The sequence below is a fragment of the Drosophila montana genome, unplaced genomic scaffold (genome assembly GCF_035044405.1).
Source record: "Drosophila montana isolate Dmon_TW-CO22-7 unplaced genomic scaffold, ASM3504440v1 contig_2192_1, whole genome shotgun sequence".
NCBI classification, from domain to species: Eukaryota; Metazoa; Arthropoda; class Insecta; order Diptera; family Drosophilidae; genus Drosophila; species Drosophila montana.
This window is the reverse complement of record NW_026997087.1, coordinates 751,233-765,901: the sequence shown is the minus strand read 5'-3', so window position 1 is coordinate 765,901 and position 14,669 is coordinate 751,233. Positions and strand designations below refer to the sequence as shown.

General features: G+C 40.5%; 1 protein-coding gene across 1 annotated transcript; it reads right to left on the bottom strand.

Annotated features, from left to right (window-relative positions):
* Nucleotides 1-6,504: 6,504 nt before the first annotated feature.
* Nucleotides 6,505-13,303, bottom strand: hoe2 (hoepel2). The gene is made up of 6 exons (XM_064681226.1): nt 12,949-13,303; nt 10,581-11,024; nt 10,360-10,529; nt 9,570-10,301; nt 8,255-8,581; nt 6,505-7,407 (listed from the first exon to the last, which is right to left on the bottom strand). The coding sequence occupies exons 1-6, from the start codon at nt 13,214-13,216 to the stop codon at nt 6,733-6,735; spliced, it is 2,616 nt and encodes an 871-aa protein (XP_064537296.1). The 5' UTR covers nt 13,217-13,303; the 3' UTR covers nt 6,505-6,732.
* Between the last annotated feature and the right edge of the window lie 1,366 nt (nt 13,304-14,669).

Genomic DNA, 14,669 nt, shown 5'->3' with positions numbered 1-14,669 from the left:
TGTTCTCCGGACCAAACGTACCATAATTTTTTCAATTTGTATCGATAGCACCTTCTATTTTCAATATATCGATAAATATCGATATTGAGAATTGGTTTTTTAGGCATATCTCGAATATACATTTAATAATTTTCTGAAATTTATTTATAATAAAAATTTCCTGACTGGCTTCCAATTGAGCTCGAAAACTGTGAGAACTAGAGACTTGAAATTTAAAATACATGATCTCCGGACCAAGCGTAGCATAATTTTTTCAAATTTTATCGATAGCTTCTACTATTTTCAAAATATCGATAAATATCGATAATGAGATTTGGTTTTTAAAGCATATCTCGAATATACATTTTATAATCTTTGAAATTTATATTATAATAAAAATTTCCTGACTGGCTTCCAATTAATAACGGAAATTGTAAAAACTAGAGACTGGAAGTTTAAAATATATTCTCTCCGGACGTAAACGTAGGACAAGTTTATCATATTTTATCGAAAGCATCTCCTATTTTCCAAATATCGATAGATATCGATAATGAGATTTGGTTTTTTAAGCAAAACTTGTAGATTATAAGAGCTATTTCTACCAAACTTGGTATTTAGCTGCTCAAATAGTTTAAAAATAATTCTCTTTATGGTTACCTCCCCCCGTATAGTCTTGGGCTTTGGTCTGTATACAAATTTAGATGCCCTACTTATGCCCTACCAAATTCACATAGATCCCAAAACAAACCACGAAGTTCATCAAGACTACATTTCCTACAACTTGAGTCCAAGAAAAGAAGCACAGGCGCTTACTTTGATGTATGTATTTGTACTATACACACACACACACACACACACACACACATATATGTCATTCCACCTGTCCCATAGCCTAAGCTTTCACATCTCACGTCAGCCTGGCAACAATTGTTATATGTCGCTTTGGCAGAAAATTCTTGGCGGAAAACCCACATGTACGCGTTTGGAGGGCGCAACCGGCGTTGACAATGTTTCCGCAAACTACACACAAAACCGCACACACACACACACACATACTGTGGCTAGTTAAGCGATGGACACGCCTACACATAGATACGCCTCCCTCCGCCAGACCAGGCGCAATGTCACCTGTTCAACAACATATCATGCCATTGCCTTGGACTTGTTTTGTTTCTTTTGTTGTTTGGTTCCATTAAAAATTGATCACGTGGTAATTGCTTTCCTCTGTGTGTGCGTGTGCGTGTGTGTGAGTGTGTATGTGTGTGTGTGCTTCAGGCCAAACAACTTTGATGCCGGCCGTTGTGCTGTGACATTGATAGCAGCGCCCAAACTGTCCCAGATATGTCAATGCGAAGGCTAACAATAGGAAGGAAAAATCTATCAAGAGTTCTTTAGTTGGCAGTTCTCGACTTAGAGATATCCTAGAAAATGCCTTCTCCTATACATACACGCACAAAAATACACATGTATAAGCAAGCAAAGCGCTTTGTGTAGCAGCTCTGCTTCTTCTTCTAAGAGCTCCGCACTTTTTTTGGGAAATGCGTTTTTGGTTAACTTCAGTATTTACGGAGCGATTTTTATGAAATTTTCAGGGCGTTCTTATGGGCCCCAAATACAAATACATACCAAAGCCCAAGACAATCGCCACACAAGTTCTTTTTATTCTACTTGATGGGGAAACGGGGGAAGGCTTTCAAAAAGTGAAATATATTGGAGATATGTTTGGTACAGGAGAGTCTACATACCACATTTGGTGTCTCGAACTCTTATAATCCTCGAGATATGTTCAAAAGAACAGAATATCGATATCGATTTAAATCGATTTCAGGGAAACGGGCGAGTTAGCGACAATTTTAGGAGGAAAGGAATAGGTTCAAATATTCCAGTCTTAAATATCTTCTGGTCTCTGAGATTGATGCCAACTGATGGACATGGCTACATCTTCTTGGCTCTTGGTGCTCTTCGGGAATATTTACCTTTTGGTCGGAGAATCCTCCTTCTGCCTGTTACATACCTAAACCTTAGACCATTATACTCCTTTCCCTTTCCTCCCATTTTCAGTGGGCATAAAAACCCTGCTGGCCCTCGATTAAAAGTAATGACATTCAAAATGCCTCAAAAGGAAGAAGCAATACTTCATTTATTATTTATGAGAAAATATTAATTTTATCAAAATCAATAAACTTTGTTGTAACAGAATTTGTGAAGCGCGCCTTAGTCAAGGTTTTTTCTTACCATTGACAGTCATGAGTGCCTAACAGCTGTTTAACCCGATTGACTGACGGACTGATAGATTGACTGATTGATTGACTGGCTGAAAGACTGATTAACAGACTGACTGATTGATTGACTGACTGACTGATTGATAATTATCGCAAAGTTTAAGCTATAAGAGCTAGAAAGTTAAATTTTCACAACATTTTTCACATAATTTTCCTTTTGCGATGCTATTGAAAAGTAAGATGGAGTGCTGGAAAATTGCATCTTTAAAAAGTGAAAAATTTGTGGAAAGCAGCTAAATAACAATTCTGTGATTTTCATTGGATTCTTAGCCAATATTTATTGGGTTCGCATTTTGCACTCTTCGATAAATTGTGGAAAATTGGTCTTAAAGTTTGTAGGAGCAAAGTTTCTTTTGTGCTTCTCATCTTACAACCGGAAAATGGGTGAAAATTTTGTATAAAATGTTCTGAAAAATATGGAGTAGTACAAGTATTATAGTAGGTATGTTAGTTGGTATTTAAGTTAGTATTATAGTTAGTATTTTAGTTAGTACTTTAGTTTACAGTTGAATGATATGTTTCCTTTGATTGTTAGCCCAAACTCTTCGGAGACTTGTTTCACCCTTTTCGAAAAATTCACCCCATCTGTGTGGAAAATATGGATTTAAGCACTTTTGCACTTTCGATAGATTGTGAAAAATGGGCTTGCAAGGGCAAAGTTTATTTGTATTTATCATACGACCGGAAATGGAAACTGAATTGGTTTAAAATATCATGAGAAATACTAGAGTAGTACTAGTATTTTAGTTAGTACAATCGTTAGTATTTTTGCTAGTATTTCACTTAGTATTTTAGTTAGTTCTTAATAACTACTAACGTAGTTGTTGGACAACATTTGACTTAAAATTTGTTGTGTTTTTTTTCGATTCTTAGCCAAAACTCATTGGAGACTGGTTTCACACATTTCGGTAAAATTCACCGCACTGCGTGGAAATTGGGGCTTGTAAGCGCAAAGTTCAAAGTTTCAGATCATGCGACAGGAAAACGGTAAGTAAATTCGTTCAAAATATCATGAAAATGGCTTTCACTAGTATTTTTGTTAGTTTTTAGCTGGTATTTTTCTCAGTATTTTAGTTGGTACTTTCGTTAATATTTTTACCTGTTTTTTTTTTTAGTATTTTAGTTAGTACTTTCGTTAGTAGTTCCATTAGTATTTTTGTTAGTATTTCAGCTGGTATTTTCTTGGTATATTTCGTATTTGCGTGTTTCGACTCAACTAAAAAAAAAAACAGGAAATATTTCTTAATGGCATTATATAAGTTTCGAGGTAGAATATTGCGTCTCTTCCTCAAGATCCAGATTAAATACTGCGTAGCTATATTATTCAATTAGATTGAATTGTTAGTTTTGCGGTTAAGTTGCTGAACTAAGCGGAACTTTTAATTTAGATCGGACTCTGGCTGCAAAGCTCTAACGCACTCTAATGCCTAAATTGGCATTTAAATGGCCCTCGAGCTGGCGTTTAATTTGCCTGCCCGCCCATATTTATGAATACGAGCATTATTTATAGCGCCGTTAATTGTTGCCAGCCAGAAAGCGCACGATTTCGCGATACATGTGTCGTCGGGCGAGGCCCCACTAAATACAAATCTCAGCTTCAATAATTCAACGCCTTTTGATGCTAAGCACGTTTCGCAATTGCAAAAGTACTTCCAGCTCGAAACGAAAAAAAAACCATTCGCCAAAATATGTTTTCACCGAAGTTACGAAAAAAGTGCTTAAAATCCCATAAAATTAATATCAATTGGGCTGCTACTTTTTTTAATTTTAAGTTGTATTTTAATATTGTGCACTAGCAGAAATTACCCGGCAGCAGTCGGCTTTATGCGTTCTGTTTGGGCTTATAAAAAAAGAGGAAATATTTTATAATTTTAATTAAAAATTTTCTAAATTAACACAAGCGCGATCCCTGAACTCCCTATTTCTTATTATTAGGATTTTTCCTATTTATTTTGATTTATTTTCTTCTGGATAATAGTATAACAAATAATAAATGAACACAGAAATATTATCTTAAATATTGTTGCAGTAGAAAATATTTACCAAGAAGAATAAAAATGTTCTAAATTTGACTACGGGCGCTTGAACCCTCAACTTCCCATTTTTTATTATTATCCTTATTTATTTTGATTTATTATTATTGATCTATTTCTTTGCGGTTGATAATATCAATAATAATAAATTAACACAGAAGCTTTGCCTTGAATTTTGTTAGAGTAGAGAATAATTTCCAAGAAGATAAAAACAAGTAAAGAAATTGAATGGCCAAAAAAAGGTCCTGATGCCGAATCAACAGTTTTTTGGGAGGCGGGGGCAATGCCATTAGGGCCAATTAAATGCTTGGCCTATATTTAATTGAAAAACTTTGCCCGGAAGACAAATAAAATCGAGCGCAGGCGGGGGGCGTATACGTAATTTAATCAGAGGCCCATTCAAAACTTACCGACTGCGACGATGTCGGGCATGGAAATGCAGCCAACGCGTCAGCTCCCGCAGCTTGGAGTTGCGATCCGCCTCCTCCTCCTCGTCCTGGTTGGCCGCCGCCGCCATCTCCTCCAGCTGGTAGGGATCATGCGTGTGGTCGGTTATCATAAATGTGGGCCTCGAGTAGGCGTAGGTCGGGCTGGACATTTTCACTTTTTGTTTATCTTTGATTCGCGAAATACTCACTGGGCAGCATTTGCCGCGCTTTGTTTGTCCGGCATTTTCCACACTTTTTTTTTTAAATTTTCCGAATTTTCTTTGCCAGAGTAAAAATGAATTACAATTCGTTGGCCATTTGGCGCTGGGTTTGCCTTTTGGCTGGCATTAAACCGCGGCCGAGCTCTGTTTTGCGTCCACTGAAAATTGATTTCGAGTGCAAAAGCCTGAATGTGACATTTTTGTTTTTTTTTCTTTTTTGGGAAAATGTTGTGCGTGGGAAAGCGTGGAAACGGCGGAACAAGTGCAGACAAAGCGAAACAAGCTTTTCTTTGCGTTCTTTCATTTTGCCAGTTCCTTTTCCCGCTGTGGCAATTCTCTTGGCACCTGCCATGTTAATCTCCCTGCTCTGGGGCGCTATTTGCTTTCACTTGACAGCCGAATTGATTCGTTTTCCCATTTCCCATTTTCCATTTCCCAGACCTAACAAATTGCCAACAAGTTCAAGCACATGGCGCATAGCTTGACAGTCTTATGCAAGTGCTCCGTCACGGTCGCATTGTGCGTAATAATCAAGACAAAGGCTGTTTAAATAATTATATTTTAATTGTTGTCGGAGCTTTGCCGTTTTCTCGTTCTAATTCCCAACAGGTTTTAGCTTTAGGTCGGTCAAAATATGTTCATAAATTATAAGGAGACAGAAAAAGGCTTTTAAAATATACATTGATTCTTGCCTCCGATTTGCTTCTCTTCGTTGAAATTCCCAACAAGTTTAATTTTTCAACTATTTGCCATTTTTCGTTCTAATTCCCAACTAGTTTAGGCTTTGTATACAAATAATAAACTTTTATTATTTGGTAGCTTAGGAGTCGAAGGCTTTTTAAAATATTACATTTAAATTGTTGTCTCAGTTTTGCCGTTTTTTCGTTGTAGTTCTCAACAAGTTTCAGCTTTGTATAAAAAAAAAATAATAATTTTTAGGTCGGTCGAAAAATGTTAAATATTTATATCGAGATATAATAAGTAACAAGAATAAGGACCAGAAATCTAGAGGCTCTTTAAAATTTCATTAAAGTCTTGTCTCGGCTCTGCTTCGTTTCGTTATAATTCCTAACAGGTTTTATTTTTGCATAAAATATTTATTTAGGTTGGCGTCTTTTCATTGTAATTCCCAAATTCGAGTTTCAAGCTAAGTATTTCCTACTTTTTGCTGTTTTTCGTTGCAACTGCCAACAAATGGATGCCTCAAATGAGTAATTATCATTTAACGTAACTCTTAGTTAATTTCCAAATTGACCTACGACCATTTGTTATAAATATTATTACACCTGATTGACCTGATTGATTGATGTGCTGATTGATGAATGGCGCACAGCCCAAACTATGTACGCTTGTATATGACTTTCATATTTTTACACACTCTCATTTTAAGATTTATGTCAAGTAGTTTGTGAGTTGCGTTTCACCTATGATGTGAAATCCACCTCTCTGGGTGAAAGTGATATCGGCTAAGGTGGAAAATGGGTGGAAACCAAAATTTGATGACAACAATTGGACTTGGCAAAGAAAGACTGACAGCTTTTAAATCCAAAGTCTTTACAAGTTTTGCTTAATAATAAAATACTTTATTTTCAAACTGAAACACTTTGGTTTGTGAATATTCTCTAAATAGAGTATACGAATAAGACATTGCGAGATTACAAATCCAAGCAAAGACTTAAATTTAATTGATTTTATGCAATCGAATAGTTAATATCTTAAAGATAGTAAAAAGAAATCCAGAACTTTATAGTTTTGAGATAGTTATAAATCTTGAATAGATTGTATTTATTTAATGCCAGCTGAAGAGAACGTGGGCCAGCAGCAGGTAGATGGTCATGAGTGCGATCTGAGCCAGCATCATGGGCAGCACGGTCTTCAGATAACGCGTAAAGGACAATTTGTAGCCGTGCTGTTCGGCGATGCCAGCCGCGATGACGTTCGCGGAGGCGCCGTAGAGGGTGCCATTGCCGCCGAGGGAGGCGCCCAGCGTTAGGGCCCAGACGAGCGGCTGCAGGGGTAGGCCGAGGGATGACTTGGCCACCAGCGAGGTGACCAGCTTGACCATCATCGCGGCAACCGGAATGCTGTCCAGCACGGAGGAGGCCAGCGCCGTTATCCACAGTATCATCGAAATGGCCACGGCCAGTCTGTGGCCCGGCTGCACGGCCAGGATGACGTGCTCCGTCAGCTCGGCAATGCTGACGAGCAGCCCGAGACGCTCCACGCACTCCATCATCACGAACATGGCGCCAAAGAACAACAGCGTCGTCCACTCGATGCGATGTATCAGATGCTCCATATCATCGCGGTCGAGCACAATCAGCAGCAGGATCACGCCCAGCAGGGCCACCCAGCCCAGGGGCAGGGTTCGCCAATGGGGCACCGACTGCACCAGAAAACAAACGATGACAAAGAGCAAGGCGCCAGTCGATTGCAGCAGCAGCTTCTTATTCTTGATCGGGTACTGTAAATATTCAATATATTAAATAGGGCACTGATTGATTGATTGATTGATTGATTAATTGTTTGAATAATAATCCGTGTACAGTTCAAATAGAGCTAGGCAGCTGAGTTTTCCTCAGTGTGAGCCTGATGTGATTTAACTAAACTTTCTGATGGGCAAAATTTCACCCGCAAGAGTGGAAAATAAGTGGAAAACAGTTTTTTGAATATTTGTTTTAAATTTGTACTCGATTGATAATAATGAAATAGAGAAATTCCAACCCCAAAAGTGCAAAATAAGTGGAGAACAGTTTTTTGCATATTTTCGATTCAATTGATTTTAGCTAAATTGGAAAAATTCCACCCGTATGAGCGGAAAATAAGTGATAAAATTATTTGCATATTTTTAATATTTTTACCCAATTGACTAACTTGAATAGCAAAATTCCACTCCTAAGACGTGAAAAACAAGTGGAAAACAGTTTTTGGCATATTTTTTCAATTTTCACTCGATGGATTTTAATGTAATTGAGAGAATTCCACCTCCACAAGTGGAAAATAAGGAGGAAATAGTTGCATCCATTTTTTGTTAATTTTAATTCCATTGATTTTAAACTTAATTGGGCAAATTCCACTCGCAGGAGTGGGAAAGTAGTGGAAAGCAGTTAATGGTTTATTTTGAAGGTTTTTACCTGGTTGCCTTTAAACTTAATTCAAAAGATCTTTGTGTAAATTCACACTTTTCGATAAATTCACCTAACTGGGTGGAAAATAATATTTTCGACCGATTGGCATACGATTTATTGTCAAGGCTTTATATCAATTTTTGATTGGTATATTTTTTGTTGTCAACACATATTTTGTTATACCTTCTGTTTGAGCTCATCCAGCGTGCTCGCATAGATCTCTGTGGAGCCGACGCCGCGTTGTTTGCGCCTCAGCGTCCGCTTCAGCTGCTTCACCTTGCCGTGGAGCGTGCCGCGCACTAGCTGAGCGTCCTTGGAGCAGACGGCGATCGCGTTCAGTGCACGCTGCCACACCCTGATCTCGCGCCGCAGCTCGCCCAGCTCCTTGGGCTCATTCAGACGCAGCTCGTCAATGTTGCGATAATAGAGACGCAAATAAGCGCAGCTCTGCAGCACCGCCAGCAGCACGCCGGGCAGCATGTGGGCCACAAAGGTCAGGAAATTGACGCCCTGCGAATGGAGAATTTGATATATAAAGAGATTAAAGTGGCATTTATGGGATTAAATGGATGCGAATGCAGAAACGAATGAGAGAGTTCTGAAGGAAGTTCTTGAAAATTCTTAAAAATTTCTTTTATATATTATTAGCAATATAAACCGAGTCCTTTATGCAGAGATTGTGCTTCTTCTTTCCTGCGCCCCTTATTATCCATGAGATATTCATTCTTGATTAACTGCAAGACTCTTAATATATGGCTAATGCATTCTGAGTTAACTTCGGTGCTTATAGTCCGATTATTATGAAATTTTCTGAGCTTAAATGTGGCTCACAAAAGTGTGTATATACCAAGACCCAAGGCTCTATCTTTAATAGTGTCCAATTCTTGGACGAATTGTGAGAGGTATCAAAGAAATGAATTCTTTTCTTATTTGTATATACCTTACGAAAATCTACATACAAAATTTGTTTTATATAGGTCTTATAATTATCGAGTTATGCTTAGAAAACCTAGACTCAAAATCGATATTTATCGATATGATATCGATAAGATATCCATGAGATATCCATTCTTGATTAACTAAGTTGTTTTTCTGAAATTTTCTGGGCTTACAAAAGTGTGCATATACCAAGGTCCAAAGGCTTTATCTTTAAGAATTATCTTTTACCAATTCTTGGACGAACGGTGGGAGTTATCAATAAAGTGAACTATTTTTTTTTTTATATTACATACAATAATCTGCATACCAAATGTGATGTATTTGGCAACCATATTTCTCGAGTTATGCTCAAAAGATCTTGTCTCGAAATCGATATTTATCGATATTACGAAAATGAGAGAAGATATCGAAGTAAATTATAAACTAGATGTGCGTTGGGTACTAGAGAATATATATTTATAGTTTTAGACCTCCATAGACGGACAGATAGACGGACAGACAGACGGATATATATCGGGGCCCATATCGGAGGCATAAAAAACGATAAGTTTTCACTCACATTCTCGACGATAAAGTGATTTGTGCCGACGATAATGCTGATGGGATCTCCAATGGGGGTGAGAGCGCCGCCGATATTGGCATGGACAATGATGCCCATGACGACGGGCAGAGGATCCAGCTGCATGACCTCACACAAACGAATGGCGACGGGCGTGAGAAGGAGCACGGTGGTCATGTTGTCTAGGACACTGGACACCAGGCAGGTGACCAGGCAGAGGCTGTAGATCATGGGCCAGATCTTGCCGCCGGATATCTCAAAGCAAACAACTGCGAGATAATCAAAGACGCCCGTCTCGGTCAGGATAAGGATGAGGAGCATCATGCAAAAAACGAGCGTAAGCAGCTCCATGTCCATCCACTGTTTGATCTCCTCCATGTTGGGGCGATCCTGAAAGACGGCCAATGCGGTGACCGAGAGCACGGCGCATATCATCGCAGCAAACGGACGATCCAGCTGCTCCCAGACGAGCAGCCCATAAAAGAGCAGCAGGATAATCCCCGCCAGAATGCTGCCCGTGCGATTATTCACAATCAACGGATTGTAGCTGAGCTCCAGGGCCAACTCCTGCCGGGCATCGCTAAAGATGTGCAGACGCATCTGGCTGGCGGGGTGGGCGAGCAGCTCCAACAGCTCCGCGGTCAGCTGGAAGGTGTGATTGCGTGGCACGGCGGGCGCATGGAGCAGCTGCTCCTCAGGCACCAATTCCAGCTGCCAGGGCGCCAGAATGTCCTGGGGAGGAGGTGGAGAAAGTAGAGGCAGGTCTTGGCCAGCTTTTTGGGTGACTTACCTGAAACTCCTTGCTCTGATTGCGACTGAGCTGCGGCTGCACAAATAAATGAGCTTGACTCTGCTCCGTCTCGTTCTGCTCCTGGCCGAGCAAGTGACTCCTCGATGACTCGAAGGCGCCGTGGAGCTTCAGCCGAAAGTCGCCCATGGGCTTCTGCTGCAGCTGGAAAACTGAGAGGGGATTGGGTTAAGCATCCAACTGGAGGAGCATCTCCTACCTACATTTGCCCGACTCGCCCTGCGGCACCTGGACAATCTTCTCGAGCAGCTGCTTCTCGCCGACGCTGATCAGGACTGCGGCAGCGAATAGCCAACAGATGAGCAGGCCGCAGCGCTTCCAGAGCTTGTCGCGCTGCAGCTGCTCCTTGGAGCGCTTCGACTTGTGATGCAGGCGCCGAGCCAGAGTTTTGGCATTGCCGGGTCCATTTGCGTGCGGCTGCTCGTGGTCAGAGTGAGTGGTGGTCACCTCGTCGTCCGTGCTCTTGTCCGCCTCGCAGCCGTTTCTCAGCTTGATGTCCAGATAATCGGAGCCCGCATAGCTGGCGGTGCGCCCATCCAGCTGCTGGTGCTGCTGCTGCTGGAGGTGACTCGACGGATCCTCCTCCTCGGCGTCCAGGTCCGCGTCCACGTACGCCTCCTCCGCATCGCTGTCCCCGACCATGGAACCTGGGTATATAAATAATGCATGAGCTATTCATTTTATTTGCCACTTGACGGGGGTCAACTGCGTGTCAGGCGCTTGTCATCGCTTGTCAATTTATCGATTTGACAGCGTTTAATATTCGATTAGACCGAAAGACAAATGTGTTGCCTGCTTTTCAGCTCAAGCAAAGAAATTATAATAACAAGCAAGATTCGTTTTTATTGTTGAGAAAATTCAGAAGAAGAAATAATAATCGAGATTTGGGATGAGTTGGGAAAAGTTATCGATAACTTTGAAATAATATTTATGAAATATATTTATAATATGATTTTTTCTTGTGAAACAAAGTCGAACAATCTTTTTAAATATGTAAAGTTAATCATGAGATAGGATTATATATGAGGTAGAAATTCCAAACCTAGCTAGAATCTTTCTTGGGAAGAATTTGTAGGTTGGAAGTGCGATAGTCATGATTGCACGACTAGAAGATACCCTGCACCCAGCTAGAATAGTTCTTAGACATAATTTGTAAGCTAAATGTGCTCTGGACTTGAGTGTCCGACTGGTAGATACCCTTATATTTGTCCGACTAGAAGATACCCTGCGCCCAACTAGAATCGTTTTTAGAAGTAATAAATGTGCTCTGGACTTGAGTGTCCGACTGGTAGATACCCTGCACCCAGCTCCTAACCTTCGTTATACACTTTCCAGCAAACATTCTTCTTCTTTTCTACATACTATACACACACACACACACACACACACACAAACACAAGCCCTCTCGCCTTCAGCTGCTTTTGCTTGCCGCAGTCTCATACAATGCGAAATGTCTTCCCGAATAACTTGGCCGTTTATTGTCATGCCTTGATGAATTTTTCACGGCATTAATATGACAGCATATTGTGTGCACATACCAAAGACCGAGACTATACCAGCAACTATTTGTATTATGGGGGTAACTGAGTAAAGTTTCTAAAAAAGCGAACTATTGTGGATCTTTGTATGCCTAACCAGAGCCCACATATTTAACTTGCCATATTGAGCTTTCGTTAGCTCCGAGATGTGCTCAAAAAGCAGTTGATCGAAATATATTTTTATCGAAATTAAATTTTATCGATAACGACTTTTATTAATACTAACTTTATCGTTTTTTATTTGAGAGAGATGAGATATAATCGATAACGACTTATATCAATATCAACTTTATAGCTATCGATTTGTATCGTTATAGATTTCCCTCGATTTTATAAGAACGTAGCAAATTATCGATAGCACAGTCATCGATTCAAGAAATTAGAGCTACGCTAAAAAACAGTTGATCGATGTTGATTTTGATCGAAATTACCTTTTATCGATAACGACTTAATTCAATATCGACTTTATAGCTTTCGATTTTAATCGATTAAAAAAGGAGAGATACGCCTAAAAAGCAGTTGAACGATGTAGATTTCCATAGATTTTGACTTTATTCGATAATGAGTTTTATCGATATTGATTTTGTTTGGTATCGATTTGGATTGAGGGTGAGATTTCGATAGGCTCCGTTTTTTTTACTCATTTCCCTCTAGCAAAATGAGGTATTTAATGGATTCATCGATAGGCATATCCGTCTTGAGTCTAGGGACTTGCAATATGGCTTATGTGCTAGTTTTATGATGCTTTAGCCACGCCCAAAGCGGTAAAAGTTATGTCTTGCACACTTTTATGGCTAGAGTCAACAAATTTCCCTTTCAGACTATGCTAGGTCGCCAAGTAGACAAGTAGAAGGTTCTACGTACAGAGTATTGTGCAGTCGGTTGCACCCGATTGCAACATATTTAAGAGGTGCATCTTGAAGATGCTCCCAGAGCCAGAGGAGATCAAACGGAGCTCATCTTTGGACTAGGCAAGTGCTCATCTATGTATATACCCTGTAACTGTAAGCAGAGGCGGCTATGCTCGACTTACCGTAAATGCGTTCGTTCTCCATTTGAAAGCTGGCCATGCTGGGATCATGTCGAATCTCAGCGGGCAGCGCGCGCCACACCTGCAGCGACTGCTCCGTGACCTGCGACTGTGTCCTGCCCCCGCATCCCGCCGCAGCCTGCCCAGACTCGGGCTGAACGTCCAATTGATTCGATTTGCAGGGCACGCGACGCTGCAGCTCGATGTTGCAGCCGACGCCGCCGCCGGCGGGGGGACGACCCAACCGACGCAGCATCTCAAGCAGACCCATGACCACAGCTGGATTCCAATAGGGAACTTCTGGAGCGGAGCACTTGGAGCTGGAGCTCGGACATGCGAACGGCCCGCGACTCGAGTTGCGACTGATGCGAGTCGAGCCGAGAATTGTTTGGCTTCGCGCTCGCTTTCAATATTGAATGAATGTGCCCCTGCCACGCCCCTTCCACGCCCCTCCCACTCGTCGTCGTCGTCGTGGCCGCCCAGTTCCAGGATTGGGCGGCGCCTGCGCCAGTTTTCCATACAATTCTTTTGCTATTTATTAATTCTTTTTTTTTGTCGGCATTTCCGTGTTTTGGTCGCAGTTTCGCTTTTATCAACAAGTTTCCCTTTGTTATGGGGACGTGTCAACAGTTCACTTAGCTCCTCTCCTCTCCTCTCCCCCTCCGCTCGCTTCCATAATTAAATAATTAATTCACAACTGATTTTTTTTTGCTTCGAAATTGCGCATACGACATGTGAGCACATTGTCTGTGTGCGGGGCACGTACCAAACGTGGGGTAGCTCAGACCCAAAAAAAATCTTAAATACTTGCAATTCAAATAAAATCGTTGAAATAGTGTTTGGCGAATAAATGTCGCTCGCAAATTAGAAAACTTCTGAGCTACAAAGGTTTTTCTAATTGGCTTTGGCCTGGGTTAGCTTCTGATTTATAAGCGACAGGTCGCTGGTTCAAATTTAAGTGAGATTTTTAATTTGGATATTTGCTTCTCTCAATTATCACTTATTTTTATAACAAACTAACTATTAATCTCAAATTATGAATCAAATTGAATTTTCGTTTATAGAAAGCTTGATCTGTTTTTTCATATCTCAGTTTATTCTTTATTACATTATGATTTTATATAATATTTCATATTCACTATACCTACAGAGCTCTATCATACCCGTTTTAACAGTTTTTACAGGGTATAAAAACTCCAATTCTTCAGCTCTAACCTCAATTGCCATACGCATATTGGTTTTGAGCCTCGCTAAGCAGACTTAGCAATGGCAAGCACCTACACTAGTTTGGAACTTGGCTAACAGTCCAGCGGCGAGTTGATTTAGCAGCAATAATCACCATCATGGTGTATAAACTTTGCTAGTGGCTTGAAGCTGCGCTGCGAGCACGCTTAATGTGTCTGTGGTGAAGACTGTGAATTATTCAGTATGGTGTGTGTGTCAGATAAGAACAGTGCTTAGATTTAATTCGACCTTGCGGAGTGTATTCTTAATTCAGATATCATTCGGTTATAGGCACTCAGACAACTGTTTGATGTCTGTCAGAGTATTCAATTTACGAAGATAACGACATGGCAGCAGTGTTTGTTACGATGGTGTTGATGTTGGTGTGAAACTGCACTAATCAGTAGTTACCACTGTAAAAGTGTGTTCATGTTGAAAAGGTAGCAGCAGTATTCACCTTGAGATTGATTGGTGTAAAACTTCACTATTTGGTGGCTACC

Excerpts from the sequence above, each read along its gene's own strand:
- hoe2 (XM_064681226.1), bottom strand. The coding sequence starts at position 13,216 with ATGGGTCTGCTTGAGATGCTGCGTCGGTTGGGTCGTCCCCCCGCCGGC. Across the intron at positions 10,302-10,359 it reads ATCAGAGCAAGGAGTTTCAG|GACATTCTGGCGCCCTGGCA; the intron begins GTAAGTCACCCA and ends CCTCCTCCCCAG. Across the intron at positions 8,582-9,569 it reads ATCACTTTATCGTCGAGAAT|GGCGTCAATTTCCTGACCTT; the intron begins GTGAGTGAAAAC and ends CTCCATTCGCAG.